The sequence below is a fragment of the Setaria viridis genome, chromosome 4 (assembly GCF_005286985.2).
Source record: "Setaria viridis chromosome 4, Setaria_viridis_v4.0, whole genome shotgun sequence".
In the NCBI taxonomy this organism is placed as follows: Eukaryota; Viridiplantae; Streptophyta; class Magnoliopsida; order Poales; family Poaceae; genus Setaria; species Setaria viridis.
The window spans coordinates 33,339,474-33,349,814 of NC_048266.2; the positions used below are offsets into that span (position 1 = coordinate 33,339,474).

At 48.7% G+C, this 10,341-nt stretch overlaps 2 protein-coding genes across 2 annotated transcripts; one reads left to right on the forward strand and one right to left on the reverse strand.

Moving 5' to 3' along the window:
* Positions 1–681: 681 nt before the first annotated feature.
* LOC117853652 (transcription factor bHLH48) lies at positions 682–7,034 on the forward strand. Its single transcript, XM_034735956.2, has 7 exons — positions 682–1,209; positions 1,316–1,450; positions 1,732–1,797; positions 3,153–3,221; positions 3,344–3,418; positions 4,384–4,621; positions 6,576–7,034. The coding sequence occupies exons 1-7, from the start codon at positions 778–780 to the stop codon at positions 6,617–6,619; spliced, it is 1,059 nt and encodes a 352-aa protein (XP_034591847.2). The 5' UTR covers positions 682–777; the 3' UTR covers positions 6,620–7,034.
* Positions 7,035–7,888: 854 nt separating this feature from the next.
* Positions 7,889–10,221, reverse strand: LOC117852260 (protein gamma response 1). Its single transcript, XM_034734274.2, has 3 exons — positions 10,080–10,221; positions 9,203–9,937; positions 7,889–8,944 (listed from the first exon to the last, which is right to left on the reverse strand). The coding sequence occupies exons 2-3, from the start codon at positions 9,933–9,935 to the stop codon at positions 8,145–8,147; spliced, it is 1,533 nt and encodes a 510-aa protein (XP_034590165.1). The 5' UTR covers positions 9,936–9,937; positions 10,080–10,221; the 3' UTR covers positions 7,889–8,144.
* Positions 10,222–10,341: the final 120 nt, after the last annotated feature.

A 10,341-nucleotide genomic window follows, 5' to 3' on the forward strand; every position in this document is an offset into this window, starting at 1 on the left:
CTTGAACCCAAAATTCTCGGCTGCTATTTTAACCTTTCAGTGTACAAACATATTACGGCCCCAATACTAAAAATTTTTGTTACTCAGACGCAATGTGACCAAGTGGAGAAAAATCAGACCCAAAAGAACTTGCCGAGCCCCCGGGATAAACCACCCATAAACCGGCTTTGACCGGCCCGACCCATCTTGATGATGAGCGTTCTCTGCCCGAAGCCTTTTTACTGGCCTGGTCTGCCGCGTCTGCAACTTTTGCACAGAGCAGCTTCACCACACGGTTCATCCGGTCCGGTCCACCACCACGCCCACTGCCGAAAATGGTAAAAGTCAACACCAACAAAGTTTCACCGTCAGTGTCCTCCCCACGCCACGACTCTCCCCAGTCCCCTAACCCCAATCGGTGGCCCCACACGCCCTGCCTATGAGCGTAGCAGCAGTCAACTGAGCGGGGTGGGGCCCACCGGGTAAAAAGAGGCCGCAGTACAAAAAAACCAACCACCCCGTCGGCCCCCCCCCCCCCCCCCCCCCCCCCCCCCCCCCCCCCACCACCACCACCACCACCTCTGCGGCTGTGCCCCCTCGCCTTCCTTCTTGACCCGAGAGGGAGGAAGAGGAAGCCGGGGGAGCAAACGCGAGCGCAGCAGCTCACGCGCGGCACACCACACCACGCCACCCTCTCGCCTCAGCGTCGGCCCCCCTATATATACCACCACCGCTTCCCCCCCTCCCCTCCCCGCCTCCGCCTCCGCTTCCCTCGTCCCGGACGCCTCCGCCGCGCCAATGCGCCACCGCTCGCCGCCGCCACCGGAGCTCCCCGCCGCCGGGGGCGAGATCCAGGCGGCGCTGATCCCCGCCGCCGCGCCGGCCACGGGGCCCGCCGTCTCCGCTTCATCCGCCGCCGGCAGAGGAGGAGGCGGGGGCTCCTTCACGGCGCTGCTGGGGCTCCCCACCTCCCAGGCCATGGAGCTGCTCCTCCCCCGCGCGGCGGCGGCGCCGCCCGCTCCCGCTCCCGCACCCGCGCCCGCGCCCACCTTCCCTTCCGACCCGCACCTCGTGGACCGCGCCGCGCGCTTCTCCGCGTTCGCGTCCCCGTCCCCGTCCTCCCCGTCCCCAACCCCGCCTCCGCCCCCGCCCCCGGCCCCTCCCGCCGCCGCCGCCGCCGCTAACGCCGGCAAGCGCAAGGCCGACCAACCCGCCGACCGCGCCTCCAAGGTAGAGCCCCACACCACGCGCCTGCATTCCCACGTGCTCCCCTCTCCGAACCTTACTAGCCCTCGCCGGAGCTTACTTTTCGATTTCTCTGGTGTCTGCCGCGCAGGGGAAGTCAGCGAAGAAGGGGAAGACGGCGGAGGAGAAGCCCGCGGGCGGCGACGGCGAGGACGAGAAGCCGGCGTACGTGCACGTGCGGGCCAGGCGGGGCCAGGCCACGGATAGCCACAGCCTCGCCGAGCGGGTGAGTACTTACCCCCCTTCCTCCTCCCCGCCGCCGGCGGCTCGCCGCCTCTAATCGCGTTCCCGCTCGCCGCGCCTAAGCCAGCCTCGAGGGATTAGATTCGCGGGGTTTATGCCAATGATTGGGTGATTAGGACGTGGTGACGTCGCCGCAATCCCTTTTCGGGGTCCCTTTCGCCGCTAATCACTTGATTATTCTTCGCCCACCCATTCTTCCCCAGTTTCATCAAAAAGTTAATCACCTTTTCTCCTCTTTCTTAAACAAAATTAAAATTCATCCAGGCGAGACGCGAGAAGATCAATGCGAGGATGGAGCTGCTCAAGGAGCTGGTCCCCGGCTGCAGCAAGGTCCGTGCCCCGCATTACCTCACCATTTACTTTCTTCCCGTTTATTTATTTATCAATTCGTTTATTACATTTCCATTTCGCATTGCCTTTGGATGGAAGCGTAAACCATGTCGCGTAGCTTCCATTAAATTTCGTTTCTCCTACGCGCCAAGTACACTCTTTTCCCTGCTTTCGGTGGTCTTTTTACTGCTTTTGATGACAGGCCACGTCCAAATGGTCCTCCTCCCTTTGCTCAGCGCCCTGCGTCCGCAACTGTGCAAGTGCACTGCAACCCAAAATGCTAGACCCCCTCGCTGGCGTGCAGCATGCTCGCCCGTCTTCTTGCCTCAGTCCTTGCAAACGCTCGCGGGGGTAGCTAGCTTCAATGCAGTGCGTTCCAAAACGTGGCAGTGCCGGGTTATTCGGCCACCGTGCGGCCGACACGTCCATATGGGCGCGTTGTGTTGCACGACGCGGGTGGGGGATTGGCTCGACTTCCTTGCGGACGATAAAGCTTGATCCGGCGCACCTAACCGGGGGCCTTGGCTGTGGTTGTCTGGGCAGAATGTGGCAGCCGCTTTAAAAAGGCGCTGGGGGCGGCTAGCTTAATGGAGATGATGGAAGGGAGGGGGGCTGTGGCCGGCTTGGTCGTCGTGACAGTGCCATGAGGCCTCCATCCTCCTATCCTTATGGAATGTTGCTATCCTTTTTGCGCTGGCAAGTAATGTGATTGATTATGGGTCGGCATCTTTGGTTGTGGGGATCTGGAGGCAAGGATGCGTGTGAGGAGGTGCCTGGATGGATAGGCTGCCACTGGGGAGAGATGGAGGATGGAGCTTGGTTGGTTTTCGTTGGTGCGTGCGGTTTATGGGCAGTGGTTGGTGTGTGCCATTGCTGCTGGGGTGGTTTGACCATTAGTTTTTCATCCCAAGGACAGCAGCTTTTGGTCTGCACTCTGGAGATGGCAATCAATGTGGGAGATTTTGGTGGTGTAGGTCAATTTCCTGTGAGGTTTCGTGTTGCCTTCAACAAACATACAAAGGGCTGGCAGATGTGGACTGGTATCTTTGGGGTACAATGTAGTATAGGCTCAAAACTTCTTCCAACTACTGTTTGCTCTCAAGAGGGGAGCTGTTACTGGATAACGCAAGATCCAACAGTAACCATTGACCATTGTTATGAAGCTATTGGCTGTGCTACGTTTTTTTTAACTCAATTGTCTCTGTGGAATAGTGTTTCAAGTTTTGTTCCAAAGTTAAAGAAACTTTAGGTGGTTTTCCATATGATTTTGTTTTCTTTTTAATCGCATAATTCATTGGAAAAACTGAGGGGAGGAATGACTTTATTAACGTTGTTTGCTTTTTGGGCCCTGTCAGGTATCAGGAACAGCGCTGGTGCTGGATGAGATCATTAATCATGTTCAGTCTCTCCAAAGGCAAGTTGAGGTAACTGTTGATATCCCCTGTACAACCTGTAAATCTCAAATGCCCATTTCCGTTTTTGCCAACATAACAAGGAGTTTCTTTCTCCTAATCTCATTACTGTTTGGTGATTGTGGTTGGCCCAGTACTTGTCAATGAGGCTCGCAGCTGTAAACCCAAGGGTCGACTTTGGTGGGCTAGACAGCTTTCTGACCACAGAGGTACTTATGCAGCCATCCCCTTTTTGTCAGCTTTCCACAAGTTGGGCCTGCATAGATTTACAGAAATATTTCTTTTCAAGCAAAGCTTTTTCCTGGAGTAGCGTACCTGATTAATGAAAACTATATAAGCTCACTCTTGGAAGTTTTCCTATCCGAATGTTTGGCTTCTGCAGAATCTCTTTCTAGCCTTTTCAAAAAAAAAAAGAATCTCTTTCTAGCACTTAGCTGCTTTATTTACCATATATTTCATGCTGTCACAATCAGTACTAGGAGGATGCCTCATGCGTACTCTTTAATATGCTGCTGCTCTTTCTTATCCTAGCCTAGTTGGGAAGGGCTATTTTGCAACATACCTAGTTGTTTTAAGCAACCAAGCTACTGTAACAGCTATATGTGCCCTGTAGTCAGTTAGTTATACATGGAAGAAATGGCAAAAGTTGTCATTTTCTGATTCATGAGGTTGCCATTTCCCAAGGCTTCTTTGAATACTGCCAACAGGAAGTGTTTAGGAATATTGTTCACTCTTGTGTCTACCTAGACAGCCTGTTGGTTTAACATTGTTGCGGGGATCCAAACTTTAGGTTTGCCTTTAGAGAAAATCTTGTCTGCTTGTAACTGGATGGCTGAACCAAGGTCGATTGCGAATGCCCTGAATTTAACACATTTACATCACTAGATATCATCTGAACAAATCCTATTAATAATGATCTAAGATTTGCTTGATAAATGCATGATTAGAGTATCTTGGCTGAGACCCACATACTACTTATAGGAACGTTACATATTCAGAAAAGCCTTGAAAAGGTTCATAGTAAATTCTGTGGAAGCAATCATATACTCAACTGACTGACTGAATCAATGCCTTGTATGTATCGAAGCTTGTTATTTTCTTGCTGGAAAACATAGTACTTGTTCCTTTTAGATTTTTTGAACCGTTAATTGTATTCTTACTACTACATTTACAGTGTGGAAGAATAGCAGGCCTGAACTGCAAGAATGGAATCGACTTGGAGCAGGTCACCTGGCCAGAAATGGGTGTTCATGGAGCAAGGCATCTGATGCAACTTCAACAGCAGTTCTGGCATGGTGATTTAGCACATCCACACCAAGCGCCATCACAGTGGGAAAAGCGAGGGGATGGACATCCTCCCGTCTTTAGCAGCTCCAGCCCTTCTCTCTTCGGCTACGATCTAACAAGCTCTGGTAAAATTGCATGCAATCCTATAACACCTTCCTGACTGAATGTAGAAGTTTGTCATTTACTTCAAGTATCTCAGCCTTGCTTGGACCACAACTTTTGTCTCTTACTTTGTCGATAGTGTTCAGTAAACTTACAGATAGGTAAATATTTAAAGTGTGTTTTTCTACTAGGGAAAATTACTGAAGTATATACCAAACCATCTTACAGTCATGATCAAATCTTGAATATGCTAGCTTTGCTGTTGCATTGGCCCAGTTTGCAAATAGTATCAGTATTATTGAAGAAACACAGGTGAAGAAAAAGACATACAAAAGCATGTGGTGCTACAGTGTCCAAGTGACCACCTATTTTGCACGAGCTAATAAACACAATAACTAACAATAGATCCCATATAGAAACTCCTCTGTTTGCTTGTGGATTTGAATGTAACAGAGACGTCTAATTTGAATTGTTGTGCCCCTTTTGGGTGCGAAAATTTTCTCTCCGTAGCTTGAGCTATTTGACATTAGCTATCTTCATACCAGAAGAAAGCATATGACTATATGAGCCTATAACTTTGCTAGAAAGATCAGATTAGAGTGTATATCTTGGATCTTGGCCCCTTTTAATTTGTTTGTTCAATCATTATAGCCATCATCGCCACTATTTCGGGTGGTAAAGCAAAGGGGGCCATGGGTGTGTTGGTCTGGTGGATCTGTTCTCTCTGGCACTGGGGGGCCAACCGGTTGTTGCCGATGGCCCGAATCAATAAATGCATGTCCAGAACCAGAAACCATATCGCCCCCATCGTTCTGTTTGGGCTTGGCTGCATAAGGCCTGTAGATGCAGATCTGGTCCCTTTGGGCCCTTCTGACCACTCGTACAACTGTGAACGGGCCCACTATTTCTGTAAGTTGTCCACTACTTGTCTGGGTCTCTGGCGTCCAATTTGATATGTTGGAGCTAGCCAGCTGGAAACTACTTCAGCCTGAATGCCACTATCTGCAGCATGGGGCTGTGGTTTTTTTTCCCTACTATAATAAACATTGAATTTAACAAGCAAATGCATGAATGAGCTATTCATTTCATCCTGACATATACCAGATGATGCACGACGACAAGATCTGCCAACTTACATTTTTAATAAAGACTAAAGCTACATTTCTATTATAAATGTCTTTGATAGCTGGATCAGTGTGGTGTTCTTCTGCCCTTGTAGGTAGTGAGATGTAGGGCAGCACTGGAAATGGATAGGTATTGTAGAGGAATAAACTGTTGCTGTAGTGTTGAGTCCAGGCCATCCTAAGTGATCAATTTATTTATCTTTGCAAAGATGTGTGCTATATAGAATCGTAGATCCTACAGCATGCCATCCAAGTTAAACCAGCTGCAATAAGCTAGCTTCATTAGAACACAGCTACAGCTTTAGCTGCATGAATGAAATAAATCGAAGAGAAGGCGTACCAGCCCCAGCGATCTGCCGTTCCGATCTGGGCAACCGATCTGCGGCCTTGGATCCAAGCAGAGCGCTTTGAGGAGAGACAGGGGCTATTGGAGGTACAGGCCTAATCATGCAAAGTGTTCAGGAATCATTAAACCCCTTGGGGACCCCTCCTGACGAGTAGATGATATATCTGTACTGCATTATGGCTGGCAGAATCTGTTTTTGCCCAGAAATAATTGACAGCTTCTTGTGTACCGGTGCCTGCTCAGCGCTGAGTGGCATACAGCAAGCACTGTCCGGTGCTCCGGCCAGCATCTTTATCGCGCGGCCCCCTGCTCAGCTCTGGAGTCTGGACACGCAGATCTCTTGTTCATGAGCTCACATTCAATGGGCTGAGTTTTATTCAACTGCTCCTCTGAAATTTCGGTTTGATGGTTTGGACCAGTTTCCCACTTATTACCATCTGTCTAGAGATCGGAAGTTTTCGAATTCTTGCACTGACTTTGATATCCATTTTCGTGGGTTTTCTGCAGGAGCACAACAACCCCCGGCGAGCAAGCTAAAGACAGAGCTGTGAGCTTGTGAGCGGCAGCGTTAGATAGCATGTCAGGAGAGCAAGCTGAACATATGCGGTGGGCGACGGAATTTCAGTTGATCAAGCTACACACTAGCTGCGAATCTATGACGGCTGCGGCCGTGCATGGCGATGTCAAGCGGAGCGGAATCAACATTTTGAGATTGGATGTACATATAGAGATAGAGATACTGTTGCTACTGAGCTAAAAAACGAGGATGGGATCTTGGATGAGCGAGGATACCCCGCTTTCCTGCTGCTATCGTTGTAGAGATGGGCGAGCGATATACCCTGGTCTGTTGCTGAATGCCGATGCATTCTTGGTGTATTTGTCTTAAGGTTATATGAGCAGCATTATTTGATGAACGACAAACATTATGGGCCCCATACCCTTTCAACCAATGCAAAAGTTTGTCAACCCTTTTTTTTCGCATACACACGAATGTGTACAATTTGGCTGCGTTGGGGAGAAGTTTGTACATAGCTCAAGACAAACGCTTTAGTTGGCATGTCAGCACGTGTGTTTTAGGGCACGTCAATCGTCAGGGACCAGAGACCTATGTCGTCAGCACATGTAAAAATAGATGGCGAAGAAGATTCGTTGGCTAACAAGAGAAACTTTGCCGCCATTTATCTGGACCAAGGCATTCGTCCTGTTCATATCACATCTGAAATAAACTCTCTAAAGAGAACTTGAGTCCATGTGAAACTGAATGCGGATGAAAGAGAGCATAGCTGCACGGGATTTCGAACAGAGCACATGACTGAAGAACAAAAATGAAGTGACATTAAAAGCCAAGCTTTGCGTTCTCACTGAAATGACGCGTTGCCTTCGTTTTATGTTTAGAACAAACTAATTAGTCCATTTTAAATTAATTAGTTTGTCCTAAACATAAATATTTACAAGGAAGTACTCCCTCCGTCCCAAATTACTATTCGTTTTGACTTTTCTAGATACATAATTTTAGCTACGTATCTAGACATAATATATATCCAGGTGCATATCAAATTCTATGTATTTGGAAAAATCAAAACGAATAGTAATTTGGGACGGAGGGAGTACTTGAGAAGAGGGGAGTAACTCAAATAAATATCGGCTTCCAGTTATTCCCCCAACAACTTAATATTTCTGACAGTCAACTTTGGTTTGCTGTAACAAATTCTACATAGTACAAGGACTCAGGATACCAGTCGAGGTAAACTGTTATCCAGATGTCTTCTTTCTATCAAATGCAGGAGAGTTGCTTTTCAATGGTAATCAAAGATGATTCATTACAGTAAATGTTCAAACTGATGAATTTACATTAAGTCAATAACAAACTGACAGAGCATTCCATCTTCAGCCTACTGACAGTATTTACCGCCTACCATCGACCTTAATAGGATGTACGTTTATTCAACATGAGCAGCAACATGCAATTCGTTGCGGGCATCGCTAAAATATTTTTGGGACGACACAGAACTTACCTTATGACAATATATTGTATCTGTACACACTATTGAAGGTTTCCTGCTACTTAATGTACTACTACATTTCTGATTCAAACCCAATGTTCCAAAACCCTTCCGGCGTCAAAGGTGGGGCATACCTGTACCGATGTCTGGACACACCATCGTGATGCTCACACCGCAAGCTTGTAGAGCCCGCACCATCACCGTTCGCACGGCCATCTGGAAGAACAGCGTCATAGAACTTCTTGCACTGCTTGCACTCGACACCTTTCAGGTTCTCCCGATCAGCTTTCTTTCTTACCGACTCTCTGTATTTGAAATCTTTCTTTGGTGGCTGTACTGATATCGTGCTTTGCTGCTTGGGAGCCGGCATGCTGGGAATGTTCTTCAGGCCTTGAGTTGCATTATTCATATCTTGAGTTTCATCATCTGAATTGTTGAATTCCATGTCTTGAGGAGGAGAGGCAGCAAGAGCCTGTGCACCTTCTGGAGTTGCAGGATTCCTGATAGTATTCTTAACAGCCTCCAGAGGTGTATCAAGGAAATCATCGTGCGGATCTGCAACACCTGGTTCTTTGCGTGCCCGGGTCTCTCTCCAGTGTAGACTTGGGCCAGCAATGCTAGATATAGCTTCTAATTTTGAATTGCTGGCAGCTTTATTTGGCAGTGGATTAGTTGAGCCAGATGGCAAAGCAAGGCGTGAGTTCCTGAATGGATTCCTGACTGAACTAGCATGGGCTTTGGCACCTGGAGTAGAGTCATTCTTCAGGTCTCTTGTCATGGGAACAACCGGCATGCTCTCCTTGTTTGTGTGCTTCTTCAGGTCTCTTGTCATGGGAACAACCGGGATGCTCTCCTTGTTTGTGTGCTCCAAATCTGAAAATCAAGCAAAGAAGAAAATGTTAAGACATAGGTCCAATTAATAATTCCTAGCATCAATGATAAGAGCCAATTAACAATAACGTTACTTGAGGGCATTGATCAGAACATCAGGCACAACAGTTCATAATGAGAAGAATACACACCCCCACATAATTATTCCAGGTAGTACTAAATCAGGAATAAATGGTGATGACTCACAAAATTGAAGCAGGTCGAAGAAATTGACTGATTGTGGAATTCAGATAGCTGTACCTTTGAGCTTTCTCTTACTTGGAGGACTTTCAGAGTTTCTTTTATCTACAGGAATGTCTACATGAGACTTGGAGCCATCATTCTGATCAATCCTTCCAAGAAGAAAGTTGTACTGAGACTTCAGGTGCTTGTAGTTTGTCTTCAGCTGAGTGTAATCATCAATCAAGTCCCTCCGCTTACTCTGTTCCAGAAGCAGATCCTTATCCTTCAGTTCAACCTGCTGCAACAGCCTTTGATGTGCCTCCCTCTCTCTGGCTACCTCAGCAGCCTTCTCATTAATCCCCTTCTGGAGCCGACCAACCACATCAGCAGCCACACCCTCCATCTCTAGAAGCCGTTCCTTCTCAGCCTCATGCTTCACAGCCAATCTCTCTGAATCCGCAAGCTTCCCCTTCATCTCCTCAATAGAGCTCCCCATCTGCAGCAGCCTCTCCTCCGCTTGTCGCTTCCAGCTGCTCAGCTCCTCCAGCTGGCTCACCAGGCTGGCCTCCCTCTTCCTCCACTCATCCTCATTGGCCTTCATCGCGTCAAAACGCGCCTGCGCGAGCTTCGCCTTCGTCTGGATGTGCGGGAAGAGCTGCTTGCAGAATATGAACTCCATCTGGGAGACCTGGTCCTTCACCTCCTGGATGGTGGCCACGAGAATGGTGCTCAGCCCGGATATGCACTTGAGGTCATCCTTCGCGTCGCCGGCGGCGGCGCCGCAATCGACGGCCATCACCATCCCCTCCATTTCTAGAGCGAAGAACAGAATCGTAAACTCAGATTGGTTCACTTGACTAAACCCTAGAATGTAAAATCGCCCAATCCGGGCGGATCTTCCCGAGGGAGCACGCGAAATGCGGGATCGAGAGGAGGATTAGGGGACGGTGGTCACCTCGGGGACCCGACTCGGCAGCGGGAGAAACCCTAGCAGTCGCCTTCCTCCTCTCCGGCCGCCGCCCGCGCTCGCCGCGTTCCGAAATGGGAGAAGCTTTTCAAAATGTTTTCCCTCGCTGCTAGTTTGGCCGGCTCGGTGGGAAATAATTTTCATTTCTATATTGCAACCACACCCCTGTATCTTGTAACATTTACCAAACAGACCCTGCACTGAACTGTCATCGGAAACGTCTATTGATGATCCGACGGGAAGTGAGCGT